Source organism: Engystomops pustulosus, chromosome 1 (genome assembly GCF_040894005.1).
Source record: "Engystomops pustulosus chromosome 1, aEngPut4.maternal, whole genome shotgun sequence".
NCBI lineage: Eukaryota > Metazoa > Chordata > Amphibia > Anura > Leptodactylidae > Engystomops > Engystomops pustulosus.
In genome coordinates, this window is record NC_092411.1 from 254,512,368 (window position 1) to 254,540,335 (window position 27,968).

At 43.1% G+C, this 27,968-nt stretch overlaps 1 protein-coding gene across 4 annotated transcripts in view; it reads left to right on the top strand.

The window, feature by feature from the left end:
* Nucleotides 1–27,968, top strand: part of ATP8A1 (ATPase phospholipid transporting 8A1) — a 123,021-nt gene that overhangs the window by 16,316 nt on the left and 78,737 nt on the right. For all 4 annotated transcript variants that reach the window (XM_072124949.1, XM_072124968.1, XM_072124941.1 and 1 more), the window contains exons 3-5: nt 4,361–4,475; nt 8,020–8,119; nt 24,101–24,199. In XM_072124949.1, the coding sequence (XP_071981050.1) occupies nt 4,361–4,475; nt 8,020–8,119; nt 24,101–24,199 (314 nt within the window). The remainder of the gene's footprint in view (nt 1–4,360; nt 4,476–8,019; nt 8,120–24,100; nt 24,200–27,968) is intronic.

Genomic DNA, 27,968 nt, shown 5'->3' on the forward strand with positions numbered 1-27,968 from the left:
TATATGTTCGTCTCTGTATCGCTGTGTTCCCCATTATTATAGACTAGGTTCTGTAGTTCTAAAATCCTCTATTCCATTATAAAATCTGACCACTAAGAGTGTCACATTAACATAGTGTGACAACTTGTCCTTTTAGGGTGTCTAAATCATTCCCTCTTCCCTTTTTTTAACTCAATTGTTTCCACTCATTCATTATCCTGTGAAATAATGACATGGGTGGGGGTCCCACGTGCCTCAGTTGGACCCCTCGTCGCTCTTGGAAATTAAAGGAGCAGACGGCTGCGCATGACCTCTGCTCCATACATCTCAATGGATCTGACAGAAATTGCTGAGCGCCAATAATATCCAGGAGCGACGAGGGGTCCGACTGAGGTACCTGGGACCCCATCGCACCCCTTGTTTTCGTGATTTGTGGGGGTCTCAACCCTCAGACCCCCACCGATCAGCAAGTTGGGCCCTATCCTGTGCAAAGGGCCCAACTTGCTTCATGGGAAAACCCCTTTGAGCATGAATGGCTGGAAGTCTCCTCCACACGCCTTTAAGTCTGCGTTAATTGGCAAAGTAAGGAAAACTCTTATTTCCTTGCCCTAGTTTTTTGGTGGAGAGGAAATGTAAATCCTTTGGGAAGGTTTTTCTGACTCTAGATAACAACTAACCTCTTAATTTCTCCAGCAGTGTGCAGCATTAGTGTACATGGTCCTGATGTCCCCAAGCAGGGACCACTGCTGCTGACTACTCATGTGTGCTCCATCCATTATCCCCGTTATATAATAATAATAATAATAATAATAATTCTTTATATATAGCGCACACAGATTACGCAGCGCTGCACAGAGCTTGTCAAATCAGTCCCTGTCCCCATGGGGCTTACAATCTAATCAACCTACCAGTATGTTTTGGAGTGTGGGAGGAAACCGGAGGACCCGAAGAAAACCCACGCATGTACTAACACCATAATGTCACTTGTAAGTTCATGTTATCCTCCTGATGAGTGATAACACATGAATGTACCAGACATGGTATTATAGGACGATGGACTGCTTGTTTCCACTCACAATTCATCCAGTGAGAGAGAAGTAGAAATTTAGACTCGAGAATCAATGGAAACTTGGAAAGAAACCACAGAGCTTGGAACAAGGTAAATGTAGAGCAGCATTGGGAATGATCCAGAGGTGGTATAAAGTGTATCGGCCTCATTTCTCTCAGCATGTGCAGAACTATGAGGTCCGGACGTTACCTGTCTCACCTCTAATGCACTGACCTAGTGTAACAAATGTGGAAACATTTCGTGCCTGCGGATGCTTTTATTAGCCCTCATTCACATATGGCAGCACAGCCATGGGAGCCTTTCTATTAGTCATTTTCAGAAATGGAAAATGGAGACCGGATATAATGGATTTTTTATGACTCCAGCATGTGCTTACAAGATCCACAGATTGAGATACAGATCAATATGTAGGGCTAAGGCAGCACGGTGGCTCAGTGGTCAGCACTTCTGCCTTGCAGCACTGGGGTCCTGGGTTCTAATCCCATCCAGGTCAACATCTGCAAAGAGTTTGTATGTTCTCTCCGTGTTTGCGTGGGTTTCCTCCGGGTCCTCCGGTTTCCTCCCACACTCCAAAACATACTGGTAGGCTGTTTAGATTGTGAGCTCCATTGGGGACAGGGACCAGTTTGCCATGCTTTCTTTGTGCAGTGCTGTGTAATCTTATTATAAGTGAAGCTATGCTTTATTTTACCTAGAATATTGCTATATATGAAAATGTTTCCATGTCCTTTATACATCAACAAAACCGCAGCACCAGTATAAACCCATATAGGGAGATTTATCATCAGTCTCTTAGAGCAGAACCGTTCTAGTTGGTCATGGCAACCAATCAGAGCTCAGTTTTCATTTTTCCACAGCTGTTTATAAAATTAAAGCTGAGCCCTGATTGGTTTCCATGGGCAACTAGAATAGTTTTATCTCAGAAACTTGATGATAAATCTCCCCCATAGTATCTCAATGGGGGAGATTTATCGTCCGTGTCTGAGAACAGAGCTGTTCTAGTTGCCCATGGAAACCCATCGGGGCTCAGGTTTCATTTTTGCACAGCTGTTTAGAAAATGAAAGCTCTGATTGGTTTCCATGGGCAACTAAAACAATTTAACTTCCGACAGTTCTGATAAATCTCCCCCATGGAGATTCTGGGGGAGATTTATCAGTGCTTCAACGCCAGTTTTTTGGCATAGAAGCACTGATATAATAGCAATTTCTTGCGCATATGCCGCCTCAAAGTCATGTACGTGTGGAGGAGCGCCGCTGGTGTGGGCGGGCGTGGAGCTTTCCTGTCTCATGGCTGCACAATTGTTATAAATCGGTGAACTTTCATTGGAGAATGTTCACAGATTTTTACTGAAAACTATGCCAGGTCGGACACGCCGTAGTTTGTTTTGTCCGCCGGCAACAATGTCTCGCAGTTACATTGGGAGATCTTGGGGGCGGGGGGGGGGATGTCCTTAACGTGCTCCGATGCGCGATAAATCTCTCCCCATGTCTGGTGTTAGATCCTGGTGATGGTTAAGGTTGAATATAGGAACCGGGAGATGTCCATGATGTGGCCAAATTCGGACATCATGACGTCAGATAAGTTGTTAGAGATGAGTAAAGCCATTCATTGTTTGGTAGATTCTGTACCATTTTTTCATGTGTCGCATTTGAATATTTTATTCACTTAGGACGAATATTTTAAAATGGTGTTTAGCAAATACTTTAATAATTCATCCCAAAGCTCAGGGAGGGGTGGAGGCGAGACCTTTTGTTATAAATTCTGTGTTTTGGAGAACTAGAGGGTTTATATGCCAAATTCTACCACAATTGGAACAGAATTGAAGATTCTAAAAAAAATTCTGCTAAGCTTCTACGCAGTGACTTCTGGATGATCTCCCTCATCTGTATGTGTTCTTAATATCAGATTCATGGGTTTCCTGTGTTTGGTCAGTTTTTAAGCAGTCCATTAAAAACTGCATGCGTTTTTTGAAAACGCATCAGGATTTGACAGGTTTGACCAATTATCTTAATTCAAATTGGTCAAAAACGCATGCGGTTTTTTAACACGTGCGGTTTTTGATGAACTGCTTAAAAACGGGCCAAAAATGCGCTCGCAACGTGTGCCATCACCCTTACGGTGCAGTTACATGTTGCGTTTAAAAAAGTGATGCAACGTATAACCACACCCTTATAAGGTGTCAGCATCCCCGCCCCTGACATTGATTTGCCTATTTATACATAAAGTAATGATTGCACGTCCTCCTCCATCCTCCGGAAGCTGGCAGGACATGGGATGGCACTGGAATTCCTCAATCCTACTACCTGGCAGTCACATGACCTGTTGTGAACAGCAAACTTTTATAGAGAAAGTATAATATGGATGGCCCTATTAACGTCTTATACTTGCCCTGTTTAAAGTTTGCTACAAGCGGGCAACCCCTTTAAGAGTGTGTTCTCGAAAGGCCCATGTTTTTACAAATAAACAGCAGATATTCTGCAGCAATTAATAGTTGGTATTAGAATGGCCTGGAATGGATATGTTTGATTTGCTAGTGACCTTTTGTGTTGTTCTTGCTGTGTATGTTTGTATCATTTGCAGGGGGTCAGGTGACTTTGGAGACGACCTGGCTTGCTTTTCTGTTTAGACAGAGCAATGGCGTGGGTTGCTGTCAGCGAGGCAGAAGAGCGGCTGTTTGCTTTTCAGCCTTAGTTCATTTAGGTTGTTTAGCAATGCAAACACGAGCTGTATGCCTGCAGATCAAAGCCAAACACATGAAGCTCTATTAACACACGTAAAGGAAACATTCTCCGATTATGTTCACGTCTTAAAGCGATAAGCAAACACCTGGTAAACCTGTCACCTGCGGCAAGGACTGGGTACAATATCTGCATGTAACTAATGAAAAGGTGGTGGTTTGGGGCCTGTGCTATCTCCATGTATTCAGGTACAAGATGCCGATCAGAGTTTGTAGCTATTCCAGGTTGGAAAATCGGTTTTCTACCATAAATGGCGCCGCCCTTGTTGTGATGGTGCTGTAGTTGTATCTGCAGGTAAAGCAGAGCTGAATTTGTCATATGTTGCAGCCCTCTAGAATATAGGATAATTTAATTTTGCATGGAACCTATAGCTAAGGCAGCCGGTCTTTATTGCTTTGGATAACTTTCATTCTTGAAAACCGTAGAAAAAAACCAGAAATGGCTTATGCTTTGCGGTGAATGGGAACATCTTGCCAATTATTATTTTCTGTAGGATGTGGATCGCTAAGCCTGGAGACTTTGTAGAGACTGTGAAAGACATAGCCATAATGATGTCCCTTTCCTCCTCTCCAGGCTATGAAAAGACAGAAGATGTTTCTGAAAAGACCTCGCTCGCTGATCACGAAGAAACCAGAACTATTTTTATCAACCAGCCGCAGATTATAAAGTTCTGCAACAACCGTGTCAGGTAAAGATCTGCAAGCCTAGTAATATAATATAAACCGGGGGGGGGGGGGGGTTATAGGTCTACAGCTAAGCCTCTTTCTGCGGCCGCTGATTAGATTTGTTAAGGTTCCCTTTCATTGCATATTTATCTTTTTTTACCTCCTCAAATCTTTTTGGAACTCCCTATTTTGGAAACGTACAGCAGCATGGGGTCTTGTTTTTTGCAGGACAAGTTGTATTTTGTACTTGTGCTATTCTGATGTTTTTTGTTTAGGTTTTTGTTATCATCAACAAGACACCTTGTCCTCACTGCACAATAATCTGGTGTAATAGACCTCTATGGGAACCATGATCTGGCCTCCAATACAGCCATGTGCATGGAGCCCTAAAGGAAATAAACCATTGAAATCCATCATGATAAACCAGGGACACTTACTCATAGATCCAGGCACCGGGACTGTGGTAATCTTCTTATTTGTTTTACATGGCTCTGCAAATCACAAAGGCTCTTTATATGTGGATAATAAATGTGTTTTCTATGCATTCCTTTGAGATTTAGGCTGCTTTTACACGGCTAATGTGGGGCCCCGCTATGGTGCCCGGCAGCTGCATGGTGACCACACGTGTACGGAAAAAAAATTGATCATGCTTGCATATCTATGGCTGGGCGAAATGCCTCGCTACAGAGATGGGAGGAGTGAGTAGTGCTCACCCCTCCACCTCTCCAGCACGCTGCTGCCCGGGTGAGCATATGGCAGTGTGAAAGGAGTCTTACAGTGCGCAGTGGAATCTGTCAGTGCCTTGTAATATAGATTACCAAGGCCTTTGTCGCTGTGTAGACAGACTGGGACCAGTCTAAATCCTGTAGTGCTGTCTTTCAGATACAGATCCAGGCGACATGGCTGTGATAATCTTCTTATATTTGTAATCCATGACCTCCTTCCTTCTAAAAACGACTTTTAAAATTATGCCAATGAGCCTGGAGAGCTCTGGGAGGTGTTACCAGAGCCCCTCCATGCTGACGCTTCACTGGCTGTTATACTGTGTCTTTTCCTCAATGTAATTCTCATAGGAATGCATAGAAAACACAATTATGATCCCCATATAAGAGCCTTTGATTTGGAGAGTCATGTGCTGCAAGGGAGGAACTAATGAATCATGAGCGACCATTAGCTACATTATTGGCATCACCATATATCTGATGTACATTAAGATATTCTAAGTTTCCATATATACCTTAAGGTGTCATGTTGTGATATTTTCTGGCATGTGAAATGACGGACCTTTATCACTTGTCCATAGGATATTAATGTATCCTATGATGAATGTATTATTGGGGTTTCTAGAATGGGGGGCTCATGCCCCTGATTCATCTGAGCTGCAGTTATTGAGCATGCACCTTGTATATTGTATGGTGTGGACGGCTGATTTCAATGCTTGGCTGTTTCTAGCAATCTTTTAGACTTTAAATTGAATTGACTGGCACTACATTCAGTCTCCTCCTGACTACGATTATGAAGTCTTCCGTTTACACTGGGAAGGAAATGGAAGCTGAGGACGTCTCCCACTGTGGAGAGGGGTCACTCCAGGACAGGAGAGTAGGGAAAAGAACAAACAGCATGAGACCTAATAAAGTACTTATTGGGAAGAACAAGAGTGCTCCGTTTTCTGCAGTGAACTAAATGTACAATGGATGTTACTCAATAGGGTCTGCAGCCTCAACAACAACAGAGAACATCAGAGGTTACACATCGAGATGCAGAAAGTTCAGAGAAAAAGGTGAACGGATAATTCCGGGCACTAGGACCGATGGTCCAGTACCAAATAAAGAACAATGTGATATTCCTTCCATCAGTCCTAGCCCCCGAATACCACATTGTTTTTTTTTTTTTTTTTATTATTACAGAGCAAAGTTTTTCGGCTCATTATTAGGTACAGAGTCAAGTTGCTTCTGGTTTTCCTACCGTCGGTGCCAGTGCCAAAATCATGCGTTCTCCTTTTCCCCCCTGGATTTTCTGTATTATAATTATGAAGTGAATATGGACAGGAGATCGCCAACCTTTCACACTTTACACAGGGATCTTGAACACCAGAGTCCTAGATATAAAGCTTTTGCTTTGCAGTGTATGGAGGCCATATGACTTCCTAGTACAGAAGTGTATGACTTCCATGTCCTAGATGTGGAAGGTAAAGCGATGTTCTCCTGTAGATGGCAGGGCAGCACGAGCGATAGAACCGTAAGTGGTGTATCCTCCGTAACCCACTGAAGTATAGCATGGCAAGGCAGCAGGATAGACTGGGTACATCATCACCTCACACGGTGGGTATAAAAAGCACGACTATCATGCTGTTCTGATTGCCAAGCAGCTTATGTGATGCTTTATTCAGACTCTGCGTAGTAGACTAGGAATACGGTAATTATTCATTAATGGTAGCCTTGTAATTATGCACCTCGTACTATACAGTATAGTGGGGAATACTCTACTTTTATTTAACACTTCTGGATAATACTTAGCGTATTGGGGACAGAGGTGCAGCCCAACACTATGACACCGATCATTGATCCCATGGAACTGTGGGTTCTCCTAGAAGATTAGGGGTATACTATTGTTTAGGGGGCATACTTCTATGTTTTTTGACCAGTAGCTCTAGAATTTGGGGCACCCTGAGAGTTTGTATTTTAATGCATACAGCATAATGCTTAAGTGTGTAGCGGTGTTAACAATACACAACACCAGGGGCATTACTACAGGGGTAGCAGCAATGGCAGCTGCTAGGGGACCCACCTAATCCAACACTCTAAAGAATGAAGAATGTGCACCATTATATGCATATTAAGCTGCATGTTATACAGTGCGCAACTTTTATAGTACACACCTGAGATTTGTGTATATATTAACGTATACATCTAAGTGTATAAACATGTCAGTCTAAAAATAAGTGTTTTTTTTTTCCTTAAGGGGAAAGGGATCCTATACAGAATTCTACTATGGGGCCCAGACTCTCTTAGATCTGCTCTTGCACAACACCATTTTTAATGATTATTAATAAACGTGAAGTTTTACTGCACCCTGAACTTTCCTTTTATTGGTTAATCTATGGGAAGGGTCCATTGAGAGTCATTGACCTGTAATGTTTATGTACTGACCATGTACACTTGGCCTTGGGAATACCTCCATTAGAGCAGAGACTAGACATGTTTCATCAAGGGATTGCAGCGTTGATCTTGTACGGTTTCCATTGAGCACGGACCAAGATGAGGTCTCTGCTGTGGAGAGAAGACAATCGGATGATGAATAAGGTGTCAGAATTAACATTTGTAATAAGTCGTGACTGATTTCTCTTCCCTCCATGAGAGGAGGTACGTTTTAATCTAGTGATGTGCTTGTTTTCTCTGTTATTATGTAGGTTCCCTCCTTGTAGATAAATCACAGTGTGTAATCTATGAGCCGTGTTTTCCAAGCCCAGATCTTCTGCGCGCCCCGTGAAATGCCATCAATTACAGGAAGATAAAAGATCTGCATTGATGCTGAATTTCTGCTATTTTCTCTTCTGTTTTTTTCCAGCACTGCAAAATACAACCCTTTTACATTTCTGCCAAGATTTCTCTACTCTCAGTTCAGAAGAGCAGCCAACTCGTTTTTCCTGTTCATTGCCTTGCTCCAGGTAAGCTGCGTAATTTTGGCCGTTAGCTGAATGCGTTGTGCATTGCTGAGCCGTATTTGCTTCTATGGCTGTATATACTTGCTGGACAGCTATACAACTTATACAGAATTTATACTTTAAGGGAACCTGACACCAGGGACATCATTTTTGCCATTAGTCACATTACAAAGATGCCTTTCTGCCTTTTTAAGCATTTGCATTACAATATAATATTTTGTGTTATAACTTACCTTGCACCCTGACAGAATCCTTTGTGTAGTCCCAGGGGTTGGGCTTTGGTTTTCATGTATTTCAAAAAACAACACGTGGCTTGTTCTGTGCTGCTCACGACTCAGCTCTCAGCCCCCACCTTTTGTGCTCCTGTATAGCTCCTCCCTTCCACAATGATGTCAGGTCACCTGGCTGTGAGCTCTGTAAGGCAGCAGTAGGGAGGAGCTGTAAAGGAGCACAAAGGTGGGGGCTGAGAGCTGAGGAGTGAGCAGCACAGAAAAGTCATTTTTTTTTTTAAATGCATCCAAACCACAGCCCAACCCCTGGGGCTAAACAGGGTGCAATGTAAGTCCTAGTAAAGGCAGAGAAACGGCAGATATACATATTTGCACTGCAGGTGTAATGGGCTTTTGCAACCTGTCTTCAGTGAAAATGAGGTCCCTGGTGGGTGACAGGTTCCCTTTTAAAATACAGCAATATAGACAAGTCTATTCATCATCCTTTTCCATAATGGGCTACAATATCTGGTCAGTCCTTTTTTGCTTTGTTTTCCTAAAAATAATTGGATGACACGGCGTTAGTCACATGCACAGTGACATGATTTACATTTCATTCTGGCATGCTGTCACACAGACATGTCTTTATAAAAATCCTGCTAGAGGCTTTTTGGAGTAGTTGTGATACACAAAATCTAATCATCTGAGCAGCTGACTGCCATAATCAACTTTCCAGGAGAAATCTGACATCGTGTAGGAATTCTCAATGGTCAAGTAGTTTCCATTGTCACGGGTGCATCTTTCTATAGCTCTTGCTTGGTTAAACGATAGGGTTCACATTGTATGTTCAGTAAAAATTCCAGACTCAAAAGGTTCCATAATGGCGATGGTCCTGATCATTCTATATTCCATAGTGAACAGGACCTGATGCCATATGAAACTTTGTATATTTTTTTAAAATTTTTTGTTGCCATTTAACCATCGGGAGAATATCTCGGCCCCTCCACTGAGCCTGGAGTAACTTTGCTAGTTTGTAAAGCACAAGTAGAGAGGTTGAAAAGCACCGCTGTTTGCTAGTGAGTAGATGGTAAAACTACGGATCTTAGGCCCAGTTACTCCTTTGTCAAGGTGTTCAGTTACACTCTAATTGTATGACATTGTAACGGAAACCGTGAATGGAAAGTCTTCTATTCCCTATAGACCTCAATGGACCTTTGCATGCTGGCCACAAATACGGAATCTAGTACAGGACCCCTTAGACTATATTGTAAAATACAGCTCCCTAAATGAGTTCTGTATCTCCGTATGGTGTCCGTGTATACGGTCTGCAAAATATAGCTCATGTCCTATTGTTTTCCGCATCTCGACCTGTTCAGCCCCGTAGAAGTTTATGGAAACGTAAAAAATTTGTGAGCCATATGTGACCCGTATTTGCGGATGGTTCCCAGGGAGACCTGGAGGCAGGAGGACATAGTCTAGCATCGGATTGCGCAGCGTCAGAGACATTATTTTTTGCTTATACAAATCAGATACAGGTCTGCAAATACTGAAAGGAAAAATTCTGGACATGTTCATGAGGCCTTAATAATAGAAGTTCTAACTGAACATTCCAGGGAGGGAATTTATTGAGCTTTGTTTAAATAAAATTATAGAATGTGCCCGGAGAAGGGAGATGAAGTTTACATAGATGCACCTTCTGACAATAGACAAGGGGCTTGAATGTCATCCATGCCCCTATGGTTGCGATTGCAGCCATGACTATTAATCACGGGCCGGTATAACAGGTTATGTCAAATACCGGCATAAGCCGAGTTTTTCAGCACAAAATTTGTGTCTATAAAAAAAATTAACACTGTACTCACCTTTCTGACGTCCCCTGTAGGTCCTCTCCTGCGTCCAATGCCGCCTTGGGTCCTTCAGATCCTCTTCGGGTTCTTCTGCTCCACTTTAAGAAGTTCCGCTCCTCTTCGGGTCCCCTCGCTATGCCGGTTGCTCACAATGACGTCGGCAAGCAGCTGACGTCATTTTGTGTGCCAGCAGAGCGCGGAATGTCCCGAAGAGGACCGAAGCAGAAGAGGTTGAAGTGTTCAATTTTTTTTTTTTTTTTTTTTTAAACTACAGGGGGCTGTGACCAATGCATTTCCCACCCTTGGCTTATACTCGAGTCGAGTAGGTTTTCCCCTTATATAGTGCCTACAGATTACGCAGCGCTGCACAGTTTGCCAAATTGGTCCCTGTCCCCATGGGGCTCACAATCTAAACAACCTACCAGTATGTTTTGGAGTGTGGGAGGAAACCGGAGGACCCAGTAGAAACCCACACAAACACTGAGAGAACATACAAACTCTTTGCAGTTGACCTGGGTGGGATTTGAACCCAGGACCCCAGCACTGCAAAGCAGAAGTGCTGCCCACTCAGCCACCTTGTAGCACTGATGGGTGGGTGGGAAGTTAATAGTTAAAACACATGGGACAGGATCCTTATAAATATATCACGTGAACAGAAAAAACCTGCAAGTATCATAGACTGAGGCCCAGTGTCAGACTGGATCTTCAAGTATCTTTTCAAAGTTTTTAGGGTGGGGGAGAGATGTTTCAGGAGAATTTTAGAGCAGTTTCGGAGCTAGTCAGAAAATATTTGGGAGGACTTTTTAGGAGAGAGGTCAGAATTTATTAGTTCCTGTTGGGTCAGGTGGGTACCAAAGCTGAAAATAATTTGGAGGTATCAAAGCACATTGACCAATAAGACTGTGCATTCTGTCTATCCATTATATCCTTCTGTGACTGTCCTCCATTCACCTCTGATACAAGTCAAACCCAAACTGGATTGAGATTTTAGTGTGGAATCCACTTCAGGATACTTATCATATCTTCAAACCTGTGCCTTGGCCTCAGTGCTCATTAAATGAAATGTCAACTAATGAGAGGGCCAACAATGGACTGTACATTGGAAAGCCAACTGTGGTTAACCCCCTGTGATCAGCCATTACTATATTGAGGCTAGAGAAAGTGCCAGACGGCGCGAAACGGCTGTCGCCTTACCTGACCCCCTGCTCCCATCTCTGCCCCACCTTGGCTGTACCATGTCGGACTGATTTTATGTGAAACCACAATAAAGAATATCTCCAACGGGTGAGTGCCGCAAATCTCTTTTTTATACACCATTCCCGATGTCTGTACTCTGTATGCTGAGCACCACCCCCATGGGCATTCCTTCACTTTTACACCATCTCTGAAGACATACAACCACTGCAGGCTTTTAAGGGGCTGCGGTAGTGCCTCCGCTATTCAAGTTCTTCACTTGCTGCATATCTTCAAACCTGTGCCTTGGCCTCAGTGCTCATTAAATGAAATGTCAAATAATGAGAGGGCCAACAATGGACTGTACATTGGAAAGCCAACTGTGGTTAACCCCCTGTGATCAGCCATTACTATATTGTGTGCACATCATATGCATATCACGGCCAATCCAGTCCCTTTTGGACCTGGATTGTATTAAAAAAAAAAAATTGGATCCTGCACCAATACTCCTCTCGAGATGAGGCAAAGTGAAGCCACGACAGTATCTTGTCCTTATTACGCATGCACCGTATCTACAGCACCTGAGCAGTGAAGTTGGGATGTAATACGCCGGCTTCACTTGCCAGAATGCACAGGCACCAAGTGACTGCGGCAGCAAGGGAAGTATAAAGTTTTCAGGTGTGTGTGGTTTTTGTTTTTTTTTTATTCTGAATGATTACAAATCATACAGGGTGATTTGGGACATAAGGACAGGTGATCGCTCTGACAGGTTCCCTTTAACCTATTAGACATTGTATACTATAGCATCTTATTTTCTTAAATTATTTGTGGTTTTGATGGAAGCACAGAGGCTGGTTATGGTGCATGCCAAGAAATTATAATCCTTCCCTTGAAATACAATGCTAATCTTGAATTGCTGCCCATCCATGATATCCTTGTCATGTGACCCCAGTGTTTTCATTATATCCTGACGCTTGGATTGCTTTCGATTTGGCACTCACAGTAGCCGGACAGGTTTTCTTATGAGTTTTGGCTACAGGTGGCCCTGATACTCCATTGCTTGTCCATAGATCTACTGCTCATTTTATATTGTTCTCCACTCGTGTTACTAAACATCACTGTGAGCACCTACATGTTTGGCTCTCAGTGTATCACACATGAACAAGGCAAGCCATTTTAAAGGCTGTTGAAACCAGCTTTGTCAGGAGAATATTATGTTGTGGTGACATAGAATCAGAATGAATGTGCATCCAATTCTTACACTCAAAAGACAAGGGATGCATAAAAAAAAATATGGTCTGGGCATAACAGAAGATACTTCTGTCGGGATGGAAGGTTACTTAATGCCCAAACCTGCTTGTCTACTGCCGCCAACCCAACACCCTAAGGCAGTGGTGGCGAACCTATGGCACGGGTGCCAGAGGTGGCACTCAGAGCCCTCCAAGTGGGCACTCGGGCTGTTGCCCCAGGACAGAATTCACCAGATAGGAGATTAAGGGACACTCCTGCAGGCCCAGGTAGCCCGGAGGTGACACGCAGTGCATTAATTTAAAGGGAAGCATCCGGGTCTACCTGAGACTGCAGGGAGAGAAGGTATAGACGGGTCAGATTATCATCAAAGCTCCTGTTCTTGGTTGTCAAGGGAAGCTCCAAAGGCAATCTGAATTTTCTCTTCTGTCAACAATATTGGTTTCCTCAGTAACGTTGAAAGCTGTGGTCCAGCACGGAGCAAAAAGATTGCAATAATTGAGTGGGTTTGGATTGCAGTTTGGACAATCGGTCTCTAAAAGGTTTGCCATCACTGCCCTAAGGTGACTCTAAAGAAACTACAGAGTTTTTGAAAGACTGAAAACTGGTCTCAATTCTATGTAGATTTTGTGTATTTTTTTAAATGAACAGAGGGTGTATGTAAGTGGTGTGGTATGGGAAAATCATTGGATGCAGCCTGCTTATGTTCCCCTCACTTATCTCTATGGCCACAATGTTGCACCTTATCTCTCTATATGCATGTATCTGTGTAAATTGACCCACTTATCTTTATATGCTAATATTAATAAAATAATAGCGCACACCGATTTCACAGCTCTGCACAGCGCTTGCCAGCTCAGTCCCTGACCCCATGGGGCTCACAACCGAATCAACCTACCAGTATGTATTGGAGTGTGGGAGGAAACCCATGCAAACACGGCAAGAACATACAAACTCTTTGCAGATGTTGACCTGGATGGGACTTGAACACAGGACCCAAGTTCTGCAGGGCTGTAGTGCTGACCACTGAGCAACTGTGTTGCACATAGTATTCTCTTTACGCCACCAAAATTGGCAACCTCTAGCTTGTCTCTGTTCCCCTTAAACTTTCATCCCTTTATTTCCCTTCCATTTCTGCCATACACCTCTCCATGTTGCCCCTTTCTTTATCCTGCTTTCTATGGAGTCCTCAGCACCCAGAGCACTGCTATTCCTGCCTAAACAGCATCTCTCTACTCCAAGCACCACCCTATGCTTCCCACAAGACACATGTGGTGTATTTTTGACAGAAAGGGAGTTGGTTTTAGGAAGGAATAGCAGTGCTCTGCGTGCTGAGGACATGTATTGTGTGCACCAACTGCCTAATTAGCATATGGATTAATATTGGAATTTCTTGGAAATGGCATAATGGACAGAAATAATAGTTATGTTTGGAATCGCAATAATTTTTTTCTAAAACATAATTCCAGCAGATTATAATACGTGGTGGAGGTGGTATCCTTCCTTTGTCAAACAGACAATAGTTAATGATGCAGAGCTACACATATGTCAAGGGTTTTTCCATAATATTGATCACTGCTGGATACTGTAGCACTGAAGCAGTGAATACGGGTTTTGCACTTGACAATATACAAAAAACATGAAGTAAAGTTGCCTAATACCCTGCCCCCAACAGCATCTATTAAATGCTCTGCATCTTTTTCTTGAAAAGTCCATGGCTGAAGATAAGGTCCTGAAAGGTAGTCAGATCACATGACCTAAGTTTGTATTCATGAATGTTATCAAAAGGTCCTGGAAGGTATATTTCCCCCCTCACTTCATTATTTTGGCCAACCCCTTTAACAGGAGAGTTTATTTTTATATTCATTATGGTCATATAATGGAATGGTGTTTTGTCCTGTTATGTTACCAGTTAAAGGAAATCTACCATCAAAATCTATCATGATAAAACAGGGACACTACCTCATAGATCCAGGCACCGTGACTGTGGTAATCTTCTTATATTTGTTACACTTCTAAAATCTGCACATAAAGGAGGGGGGTAATGCTCCTTGCAAACAGCATGGATGGGCTCTGGTAACAACCTTAGGAACCTTTTTCCCTTATTAGCATAATTTTACAAGTTGATTTTAGAAGGAAGGAGGCCGTGGATAACAAATGTTAGAAGATTACCACAGTCACAGTGCCTGGATCTATGAGTAATGTCCCTGGTTTATCATGATGGATTTTGATGGCAGATTTCCTTTAAAGAGCATCTACCACCAGAATGAAGGATTGTATGCAAATGAGCCTGAGGGGCTCCAGGCTCCGTAGGTGTATCATTTGCATACAGTCTTTCATCATGGTGGTAGGTGTCCTTTAAGCTCTCAGGAGCCATTGTTCCCATATCTTGCCCTAATGAGAACTTTCAGTTCAAAATGATGGACGCATACAGAGCCCAGGAGCCCTTACTAGGGGTTGTGCCGCTTTTCCCTTCACAATTTTTGTAACCCAGGGATGAACTTCTTCTAATGAAGAATATGAGCCTGGGGCAGCTCCTCTCTCGATTTCGGGGCTTTGCAGATGTGATTATTTGTGAAACCCCCTGCTGTCATACTGTCACATCCATCATTCATGTGGCTGCGAGGTCCTGCCTGGTTGCTGTATATTTGTAGGATTTGGCCAGTGTTCCTGGTCCCGTGAGCTGTCCAGCTGCTGAATTCTCCTTGCCATGGGGAGCCGAACTCTCTCAGTTTTGACATCATTACAAATTACAGATTTTTTTACATTTTTGAAATATAATTACTCACAATAATTCTCTACATAGTTACAGAGGGAATGCGATATTACTGTCTGGTTAATGAATAGTCAGGTCCAGGTGATTTGTGCCCCTTGTTTATGGCTGCGTAGGTGATTTTCTCTACCACGTATGCCTGTACATCTAGGCCGTCCAGGTCAGTCCTTATGTAATAAACGATAATATATAATCGCTGCTTTACTACCCAGAGGTCCCTAGAACCAATAACCCTTATATATATATATATATATATATACTGACAATTTTTAGAATAAAAAAAAAAATACCAGTTTAGGATGAAGTCCCTCGATGAAGTGTCCTAAAATCAAGAGAAGTTACCCTAGTTTAGACATGGTTCCATGTCCTGACCCATACTGTACATCCTCAAAATACTTATCCTGGAGCAGTATGATAAATGTTGCATCCCTGTAAATGGATTTTTCTGGAAAGACCACATGCCATACAGGGATAATTTTGGTTCCTTTTGGCCTCAATGCAAAACCTATAACAACTCCCCTGTACCATTTATAAGAATGGCCCCAGCCTAGACCTGCTTCATAACTTCTTTAGTAGGTTGCTACCAGTAAGCCAGTGGTTACAGTGAGCTAAATGCAATGAACTATTTTTTTTTTTTCTGAAAAGAACGGAGGTCAAACTTTATAGGCCAATAATTGGTTACGTCTTCAAGAGTTTTTTAGGTTATTGATACTGATGAGCTACCATATTTTTCAGACTATAATTCACACATATGTATGGGGGACGTACACTCACCGGCCACTTTATTAGGTACACCTGTCCAACTGCTCGTTAACACTTAATTTCTAATCAGCCAATCACATGGTGGCAACTCAGTGCATTTAGGCATGTAGACATGGTCAAGACAATCTCCTGCACTTCAAACCGAGCATCAGTATGGGGAAGAAAGGTGATTTGAGTGCCTTTGAACGTGGCATGGTTGTTTGTGCCAGAAGGGCTGGTCTGAGTATTTCAGAAACTGCTGATCTACTGGGATTTTCACGCACAACCATCTCTAGGGTTTACAGAGAATGGTCCGAAAAAGAAAAAACATCCAGTGAGCGGCAGTTCTGTGGGCGGAAATGCCTTGTTGATGCCAGAGGTCAGAGGAGAGTGGGCAGACTGGTTCGAGCTGATAGAAAGGCAACAGTGACTCAAATCGCCACCCATTTAAACCAAGGTAGGCAGAAGAGCATCTCTGAACGCACAGTACGTCGAACTTTGAGGCAGATGGGCTACAGCAGCAGAAGACCACACCGGGTGACACTCCTTTCAGCTAAGAACAGGAAACTGAGGCTACAATTTGCACAAGCTCATCGAAATTGGACAGTAGAAGATTGGAAAAACGTTGCCTGGTCTGATGAGTCTCGATTTCTGCTGCGACATTCGGATGGTAGGGTCAGAATTTGGCGTCAAAAACATGAAAGCATGGATCCATCCTGCCTTGTATCAACGGTTCAGGCTGGTGGTGGTGGTGTCATGGTGTGGGGAATATTTTCTTGGCACTCTTTGGGCCCGTTGGTATTAATTGAGCATGGTTGCAATGCCACAGCCTACCTGAGTATTGTTGCTGAACATGTCCATCCCTTTATGACCACAATGTACCCAACATCTGATGGCTACTTTCAGCAGGATAATGCGCCATGTCATAAAGCTGGAATCATCTCAGACTGGTTTCTTGAACATGACAATGAGGTCACTGTACTCAAATGGCCTCCACAGTCACCAGATCTCAATCCAATAGAGTATCTTTGGGATGTGGTGGAACAGGAGATTCGCATCATGGATGTTACTAGCATGGTGTACCTAATAAAGTGGCCGGTGAGTGTATATACGGCCGATATACACTCACCGGCCACTTTATTAGGTACACCATGCTAGTGAGGGGTTGGACCCCCTTTTGCCTTCAGAACTGCCTCAATTCTTCGTGGCATAGATACAAAAAGTGCTGTAAGCATTCCTCAGAGATTTTGGTCCATATTGACATGATGGCATCACACAGTTGCCGCAGATTTGTCGGCTACACATCCATGATGCGAATCTCCCGTTCCACCACATCCCAAAGATACTCTATTATTGGATTGAGATCTGGTGACTGTGGAGGCCATTTGAGTACAGTGAACTCATTGTCATGTTCAAGAAACCAGTGTGAGATGATTCCAGCTTTATGACATGGCGCATTATCCTGCTGAAAATAGCCATCAGATGTTGGGTACATTGTGGTCATAAAGGGATGGACATGGTCAGCAACAATACTCAGGTAGGCTGTGGCATTGCAACCATGCTCAATTGATACCAAGGGGCCCAAAGAGTGCCAAGAAAATATTCCCCACACCATGATACCACCAGCCTGAACCGTTGATACAAGGCAGGATGGATCCATGCTTTCATGTTGTTGACGCCAAATTCTGACCCTACCATCCGAATGTCGCAGCAGAAATCGAGACTCATCAGACCAGGCAACGTTTTTCCAATCTTCTACTGTCCAATTTCGATGAGCTTGTGCAAATTGTAGCCTCAGTTTCCTGTTCTTAGCTGAAAGGAGTGGCACCCGGTGTGGTCTGCTGCTGCTGTAGCCCATCTGCCACAAAGTTCGACGTACTGTGCGTTCAGAGATGCTCTTCTGCCTACCTTGGTTGTAACGGGTGGCGATTTGAGTCACTGTTGCCTTTCTATCAGCTCGAACCAGTCTGCCCATTCTCCTCTGACCTCTGGCATCAACAAGGCATTTCCGCCCACAGAACTGCCGCTCACTGGATGTTTTTTCTTTTTCGGACCATTTTCTGTAAACCCTAGAGATGGTTGTGCGTTAAAATCCCAGTAGATCAGCAGTTTCTGAAATACTCAGACCAGCCCTTCTGGCACCAACAACAATGCCACGTTCAAAGGCACTCAAATCCCCTTTCTTCCCCATACTGATGCTCGGTTTGAACTGCAGGAGATTGTCTTGACCATGTCTAAATGCACTGTGATTGGCTGATTAGAAATTAAGTGTTAACGAGCAGTTGGATAGGTGTACCTAATAAAGTGGCCGGTGAGTGTACATCCCCCATACACTTCTATGGGCTGATGGCATCGTACGGGAGCGGTACGGTGCGGCACCGTACCGCTCCGTAGCCTGGGAAAAGATAGGACATGTCCTATCTTTTCCCGTATTACGGCGCCGTGGCCCATATCTTCCTATGGAGAGGGGTGGGGGTGAGCGGCGCTCACCTCCTCCTCCTCTCCCCGCGCTGCCGTGTGCCTGCCGTGCTACGGTGCGGCAGGCAACGGCAGTGTGCATGTAGCCAAGGGCACACAAAAAATCCTTAGATTTTTCTCAAACTAAAAGTGCGCCTTATATATGAACCGTACTTACCGATAACATGTACTGTATAACATTTAAGAGTGTATAAGAGCTCCGCACCAGCAATATCCTGCACCAGCCCACACTGTACACCGGGCACAATTCCCCACACTGCAGGGCCGGCAATGCCACAAGCGTCATAGTGCCGACCACACCGAAATACTCATCAGCCGCCTGAGTAAGCAATTTCACCCCTATACCTGGCAGCCCTTCTAACAGGGGAAAGAGGGAGCCACAGGGAACCCCACAGGTCTAACACCCTGCCTTAGGAGGGAAAAAGAAGGGGCAGAGGGAGACCGCTTAACCCCTGCAGCATCACCCTTGCAACATTAACCCCTAACAGCCCATACCTCTGAGATCCAAGCTCTGTGCTGGAGACACGTTTGGCTGGAACTGCAGCTGCCATGAACTGTGCACAGATCTGCCACCTGCTGGTTATTCATCCTTTTAATCCGGTGCGCCTTATATATGAACCTAGACGTTTTAGCAGGCATTTATTGATGGTGCGCCCTATAGTCCGAAAAATATGTCCTTAGGATGGCTTATCTTTATTGGACTGCGGGGGTTTGACACTCAACATCAGCACCTATCAGCTGCCTTGTCCAGGCCTCTGTAGAAAAGTAACATGGTATCCACCATTACAACCTCCTGCATCAGAGAGTTCCACAGTCTCACTTCTATTACAGCAAAGAATCCCTGTCTATGGTGATGGTAGGACCACCTCTCCTCTAGGTGTGGAGGATGCCCCCTGTCTATGGTGATGGTAGAACCACCTCTCCTCTAGGTGTGGAGGATGCCCCCTGTCTATGCTGATGGTAGAACCACCTCTCCTCTAGGTGTAGAGGATGCCCCATGTCTATGGTGATGGTAGAACCTCCTCTCCTCTAGGTGTAGAGGATGCCCCCTGTGTATGGTGATGGTAGCACTGCCTCTCCTCTAGGTGTAGAGGATGCCCCCTGTCTATGGCGATGGTAGAACCTCCTCTCCTCTAGGTGTAGAGGATGCCCCCTGTCTATGGTGATGGCAGTACCACCTCTCCTCTAGGTGTAGAGGATGCCCCCTGTCTATGGTGATGGCAGTACCACCTCTCCTCTAGGTGTAGAGGATGCCCCCTGTCTATGGTGATGGCAGTACCACCTCTCCTCTAGGTGTAGAGGATGCCCCTTGTCTATGGTGATGGCAGTACCACCTCTCCTCTAGATGTAGAGGATGCCCCTTGTCTATGGTGATGGTAGATCTGCCTCTCCTCTAGGCATAGAGTCATGTCCAGTTCATTTCATTAGACGCAGCCCGTGTTTGAGGCAGACAGATTTATTAGTCTGTGGCATCACGTTTGGGAGGTAGGCACATCCCAATCAGATAAGATGAGACTTGCAGACACTCCGTTACTGCCAGAGCGGATCAGTGGTGCGATAGCAGCTTCTTATTAGAGGATTAATAATGAAGTCTGTCTCCATGGCATATTGTGTATAATAATTAGGTGAAATATGTCTGCATGGTCCTGGGTGACATTCTTTTATTCATCAGGTAGGCCATAGCCAGACATTTACAGTCCCGCTGATTTAAGAGATGACATCTTACCTGTGTCCATTACAGGATCTGCTGCCACAGGAGCCATTAGTATTTCCTTCAGACCTAGAAAATGAGAATAAAATAGACCTTGAACCTCAAGCTGCTGGCAAATCATCTATACTGCTGATAGCAAATGGGTCACGCCAGCGCCTGTACTAGGACCTGCACCGACATGAGATATTTCTGTGCCCAGGATACCACTTTATTGCTTCTGGTTACATATATGCAGTGTGCCCAAAATTTGGATTTGCTTTGTATTTGTGTAGTATAAATGGGTCAAAGCAATAGAACTTTCTCTGTAACTTAAATTGTTTTTCTGACAAGGATCACACTGTGATCTGTTATAGCAGCAGAACAGCAATAATTGATAGTGTTAAATGGCAGACCGCAGCGGATCCGAAAAAACTATAGCAGGGTAAGCTGAACTCTGTGGGTGTAGTGGTGGACTGGCCCAATTGATCACTAAAGGATCCTCCAGTGCGCCCAGGCGCCAACCCAATACTGAACCCCAGTAGACCCATTGAAGACCACACAAACAGGAGGCCATAAAGGTCTATTTACTGGAAGTTAATTGAGCCCACAAAGTGATTTCATCTGAGGGGCCTAAGGAACCCCAATCCAAGACTGTATTGGGTGTTTCCTTCAATTTACCAGATAGAAGTCCTCGGGCTTCTTTTTTGTGTTTTATATAGATATGCAGTGGGTATGGAAAGTATTTGGTCTCCTTTAATTTTTCATTTTGTTTCATTGCAGCCAATTGGTGAGATCAAAAAAGGTTTTTTTTTTTCTCATTAACCCCTTAAGGACCAGGCCCTTTTTCGTTTTTGCGTTTTTATTTTTCACTCCCCACCTTCAAAAATCTAACTTTTTTTTTTTTCCATGTACAGAGCTGTGTGCTGGCTTATTTTCTGCATAACAAATTGCACTTCGTAGTGATGGTATTAAATATTCCATGCCGTGTACTGGGAAGCGGGGAAAAAAATTCTAAATGCAGTGAAAATGATTAAAAAACACATTTGCGCCATTTCTTTTGGGCTTGGTTTTTACAGCTTTCACTGTGCGCCCCAAATGACAGGTCTATTCATTGGGTCTATACGATCACGGGGATACCAAATTTTTATAGGTTTTATGTTTTCATACATTTACAAAAATTAAAATCTCCTGTACAGAAAAAAAATTCTTCATTTTGCCGTGTTCTTGCGCTAATAACTTTTTCATACTTTAGTGTACAGAGCTTTGCCGGCGGCGATCAAAGGGTTAACACCCGCGATCGGTGCAAGCAACGGCGTTTGCTTCATTATGAAGCAAATGCCCAGTGAGTAGGAAGAGGGCTCAGCCCGTGAGCCCTCCTCATACTCCCCCATGCGCAGCAAGACGTAAGGGTACGTCTTATTGCGCTATGGGATTAATGTACACTGCACAGAAAAAAAATCAGAAATGTAGATATTTTTGCTAATTTATTAAACCAGAAAATCTGAAATATCACATGGTGATAAATATTTGCCCCCTTTGCTCAGTATTGAGTAGATGCCCCTTTTGGGCTAGTATAGCCAGTAGTCTTGGCAATGATGCTACAAGTTTTTCACACCTGGATTTGGGGATCCTCTACCTTTCCCTTGCAGATCCTCAGCAGTTCCCTCAGGTTGGATGGTGAACGTTGATGGAGGCCATTTTCAAGTCTCTCCAGAGATCCTCTATTGGGTCTAGGTCCGGGCTCTGGCTGGGCCGGTCAGGAATGGTGACAGAGATGTTCTGAAGCCGCTGCTTTGTTATTTTAGCTGTGTGCTTAGGGTCATTGTCTTGTTGGAAGGTGATCCATCAGCCCAGTCCGAGGTCCAAGGCATTCTGGAAGAGATTACATCCAGGATATCTCTGTACTTGACTGCATTCATCTTTCCTTCAATTACAATCAGTCCTTCTATACCTGCCCCTATAGCATGATGCTGCCACCACTAGCACCTCATCAGAGGACAAAATCTTATTTCTCATAGTCTGGGAGTCCTTTATGTGTACTTTTCCAAACTGTATGTGGCTTTTATATGTCTTGCACTGAGGAGAGGCTTCCACACACTCTGTCATAGAGCCCCGAGTGGCAGAGGCTGCAGTAATAGGTGTCTTTGTGGAACTTTCTCCCATCTCCCTACTGCATCTCTGGAGCTCAGCCACAGTGATATTGGTGTTCTTCTTTACCTTTTCTTACCAAGCGCTTATCCCACGTTTACTTGGTTTGGCAGGTCGTCCAAAAGTTGTGGCCGTCCCAAACATCTTCCTTTAAAAGGACATCTACCACCAGATTACTGCTGGTAGACTGTCCTCCTATGCATGCTCATGGAGATGATGGCACTCAGGCTCATATCACCTGAGCGCCTCATGGCTCCGCCGCTCCCGAATTATGCACCCCAGTTGCTCAATATTCAACCCTCTGTTCTGCCTTGCTATGCTCTGACTGGAAATCTTGCGCATGCGTGAGAAATCTTGCGCAGCCGCACTAGTAACTTGTGGGCAGAACTATTAATAGATGTATATTGCAAAATTACCTAGTCTCCTGCCCCCACTACTGATTGTAGACTGTCCCTTATACAATTCAAGGGCGGCCCAGTACAGAGATATCTTGGATGAAAACCTCTGCTGTGACACTCATATTGAACTCACATGCTGTCCATTTCCTTCTGATCCTCCTTGAGATGGTTCTACTCTCAAGGTCTATCTAGAGTCAAGCTGTGTTTAAGTAAACTGATTGGACTTAATTGGACAGGCACTCCTGTCTATATAAGATCTCACAGGGCATGTCAGAGCACATGAGAATCGTGAGGTCTAAGGAACTGCTCAAAAAGCTCGGAGATAGAATTATGGCAAGGCACAGATCTGGCCAAGGTTACAAATGAATTTCTGCATTTGTAATCCTTGAGTGCTGCAGAAATTCTTTTGTAACCTTGACCACAATTCTGTCTCTGAGCTCCTTGGGCAGTTCCTTAGAGATTCTAATGTGCTCTGACATGAACTGTAATATCTTATATGAACAGGTGTGTGCCTTTCCTAATTGAGTCCAATCAGTTGACTTAAACACAGCTGGACTCCAATGAAGGAGTAGAACCATCTCAAGGAGGATCAGAAGGAAATGGACAGCAAGCGAGTTACATATGGGTGTCTGAGGGTGTGTTCACAGGTGGCAGTGTCGCATGCTTTCTTATACTCATCAGAACAGCAGAGAAGAGGAGATTTGCCTCATTATATAGCTGTTAACATTGCATTAACGCATGCATTTTGTAAATGGCTATTTAATCAGGAAAATCTCAAATGTTCTGATGCATTTAAAAGAATTGCGTGTGTAACTGCCATGTGTGAACTCACCCTGAATACTTATGACCATATGATATTTCAGTTTTTCTTTAATAAATTAGCAAAAATATAGCAAAAAATATTTCTTTTTTTTTTTTTTTTTTTTTGCAACGAAATAATGCAGAATATGTATTTGTCATCCTTTATGGACACCTGTCAACATTTCTCTGTATCTAATCCTGTCACCACTAGCTATTAGAGCAGCTCACAAAGCTTCCATCCCAGTCTTTATGTAGTTATTTCAGACATGAATCATTCTAAAATCATCTTTTCTTATGTAAAATTATTACTATGTAAAATGATGCTTCTCTGTGGTTTCTCACCATCTTTGTGTACTTGTTCATATATCTCCATTGACCACTGCTGCTAATCCCTGGACTCAAAGGTCTCCTTCCATAGATGTCATTATCCTCCCTGAGGTCAGTAATGAGATGTGTTTCTACTCTTCTTGTCTTTCAGCAAATTCCTGATGTGTCTCCTACTGGCCGATATACAACCTTAGTCCCACTGCTCTTTATTTTAGCCGTCGCTGCCATCAAAGAAATCATAGAAGATGTTGTGAGTATTTACTAGTTCCATCTCTTTTCTTAATGGCTTCTGAGTTTGGCCGGAGGGGAAAGGTTTTCTATTTGCCATATAATCCATGATATTAGGTTTTTCTTCTGGATGTAGAGACTCATTTTAAAACAAACCTCTTCTTACTTTTAGCAGCAGACATAGAAAATTATCTACCGTGACCCCCCCCCCCCCCATTCTTATGCATGAGGCCTGATAACTAGTATATTCTTCCGAATCCATTGCAGTGGATTGTACCCGTGCCTTCCCACCGCTCTATTATATTATTTCTTTATGGATTGGTTTGATTCTCCAGTCGGAGCCTAATTTTGGGAGCCCTATTATATGTATTGTCGGTGCGGAGGACAATCCTGCAATGTTCTCTTAAAGGGGTATTCTCATCTGGGCACTTACATTCAGTTTCATTAATCTGCCATATATAAACATTTCTTCAATTGGGTGTTATTAAAAAATGTTCCTGTGTGAAGATAATTTCTGATAAATGTAGCCATGTTGTCCCTTAGAAACGAGATAGCTTCCTCGGATACGACCACCCCGCACTCTGGCAGCGGTGGCCAAATATGCGCTAATGAGTCCTGCCGGACCACCAGGATTCAGCGTACATTACCACAGGACGGCTGTGCGACATGTAGTAACTCCCAGACATTTCATATACAATAACCTTTTGTTTCTTCTGCAATCTCTCCAGCTGAGGTGGCCGTATCCAGGCACAGTCTTGTTTCTAAGAGACCATATCACTACATTTATGGGAAATTATCTTCACACAGGAACATTTTTTTTTAATAACATCTAATTGAAGAAATGTTTATGTATGGCAGATTAATGAAACTGAATGTGAGTGCCCAGATGAGAATACCCCTTTAATTCTATTATTGAGGATTGTATAATGTAACGTTGCCTCTTGTGGGAGCAGAGTCTTCTCTGTCAGGGAGAAGTGTCCCTCGCTTGGGTGTCTTGGGAGTCCATTGTCACCTTGTATATGTTCCCTTAAGACTGCTGCTCATTGTAGTAGTGAATTATTAATGTAATGTATTTACCGATACATTTACCAGGCTGAAATATTTGTAAAAGAATAAATAAAAAAAAATTTTAAAACCTCATTTATATTATCTCTTTATATTCAGTTTTTGGGTGTCAATACAGTTTAGGCTCCCCCTGATTATTATGATGTTGTCTTATTGATTTTAACAATAATATTAATGACGACAACGCAACATTATTTCAATTTTTATTTGATATAACTGCTCCTTATGTCTAAATTTACTATTATCTGAGGGTATTTTTTTTTTTTTTAAACAGTTGTCACTTGTGAAATGTGAATAATATTATTATTAATACTGTTTAGAAATTGAATTTTTTAAGTCCATTTTTTTCTTGTATGTAGCCTTTTTCCCCTTCATACACATGTTGCTCCTAGGTTTTACATTGGTTTTGCTTTCCATTGGGAGTTTTATTTAAATAAAGATTATTATTTTATTGAGCAGTTTAAAGAAAATCTATCATCAAAATCAAGTATGGAGAAACCAAGGACTTTACCACAGTCACGGTGCCTGGGTCTATGAGTAATCTTCTTCTTATATTTTTTTAGCCATTTTCTCCTTCCTTCTAAAATCAACTTTTAAAATTTTACTTAAGAGCCTGAAGGGCTCTGAGGGTGCTACCAGAGCCCCGGTGTGGTAAAGACTATTACTGTCTTTACCTACATGTTGCTCCCTCACCACTTCCCCCTCCCTTAGCCTGAAGTACTCTCACAGGAGGATGTTTCAGCACACAGTGGGAGGGGGGGGGCGTGCTCCTTAACAGTGTAACAACCTGCCAATCTGAAGCATGTAAGGGCTCTGGTAATACCCCCAATAGATTTTGTTCCTCATTAGCATAATTTTAAAAGTTGATATTAGAAGGAAGGAGGCCTGGAATAACCAATATAAGATTACCATTGTCACAGAGCCTGGGTCTATGAGTAAGTTTGTATGGTTTATCATGATGGATTTTTATGGTAGATTTCCACTAAAGACATCATTCTGTCTTGAAAAATGTGTTGCAATTAGAGATGAGCGAGCACTAAAATGCTCGGGTGCTCGTTACTCGATACGAGCTTTTCCCGATGCTCGAGTGTTCGTATCGAATAATGAACCCCATTAAAGTCAATGGGAGACTCTAGCATTTTTTTTTTTAGTAAAAGAGAACATTAAAAGAACAGTGCAGAATAACACATTACAGATGTTTACTGATATTTTGCTTGTAAGAACACATTGAAATAACACTATTCTTCACATTGCAGGTGTTCGCGCATGTCTTCCGCTAAGTTAGGAGATACGCGCGCACAGCTGCAAAGTGAAGAATAGAATTAAAACATTAAAAACAGTGAATACAGAACCATTTAAGTGCAGAACACATTGAAAGAACACTATTCTTCACATTCCAGATGTTCGTGCACATCTCCTAACTTAGCGGGAGACACGCGCGAACACCTGGAAAGTGAAGAATAGTGTTATTTCAATGTGTTCTTACAAGCAAAACATCAGTAAACATATGGAATATTTTATTATGTAATAAAAATACTGTTCTTCACTTAATTTAATGCTCGATCTCGAGCCGGCGAGATACTCGTCCCAGTAACGAGCCGGTCCGAGTATGCTAATACTCGACCGAGCAGTATACTCGGACGAGTATACTCGCTTATCTCTAGTTGCAATGTATTAAGACTATTTTTTAAAAAATGAGCATCTTCCAAAGATTATGCAAAGTGGGGGTTGATTTTTCTTTAGAAAAAGTCAACTATAAGAAGGTTTAAAATACAAATAGATGGTCTCGTACTTCACCAGGTTTATCATCCGGCAACACTCTTTTATAAATCGGGGGCAGTATAAGGATGTCCACATTGTATACAAAAAGGGGAAGTAAATGTCAGACTGAGTTTTGGGTGGGAAAACACAGCAACTTAGTGGGTGAAGCATGAGCACAGATGCTCAACTCAAAATTTTGTATTGATTTTAGTTTTATTGTCCATTTATTTACAAGTTATATACATAGTACAGGATGGAATAATATTCCCTGGATATCCATTGTGCACATACATATCCCTGGATTTCCATTGTGTTTGCATACATGCCAGCTCTATAAACCTAGAGGCGGCTGGAGGGTGGATCCGTCCTTGTGTTCCTGAATGCTTACTCAAATGGAATTGCACAATTATCCGGTAACCTAATCCTCACTGCAAACACTGACATCATGGCGCTGCGGCCCAGGCTCTGGTTCTGTGCCAGCCTGCAGTTGGCATCTTAAAGCTCCATTACACACAAAACCTGATGTTTAATCTTTTTAACTGAAGGAAATTGTATTGCAGAATACAAACAATACAAATCACTGGTATAAAATAACTCAAATGTGTGGAGTTAGAGGGATTAAGAGGGTCTTCAGCAACCGTGTGATCACATGTAATGGGGTGTTGCAGTATCTCAGTGATGAGATTCCCCCCTCCCCCACACAGATCACAAAAACTTGCGGACCAAGGTACCTCCGTTGGACTCCTTGTCGCTCCTGGAGATGAACGGACATGCTGCCCAATACCTTTCTTGTAGTGAGTGGGATCCAACAAAGGTACCTTGGACCCCGCCGTACAACCCCCTGTTCTTCTGATCGGTGGGAGTATCTTCACCGAGACCCCCAATGATCAGCCAATTAGGCCTTATAATGTGTGCTCATGTCTGTGCTTTGTACCTCAGGGATATGGTACTTTTTTTTTTTTTTT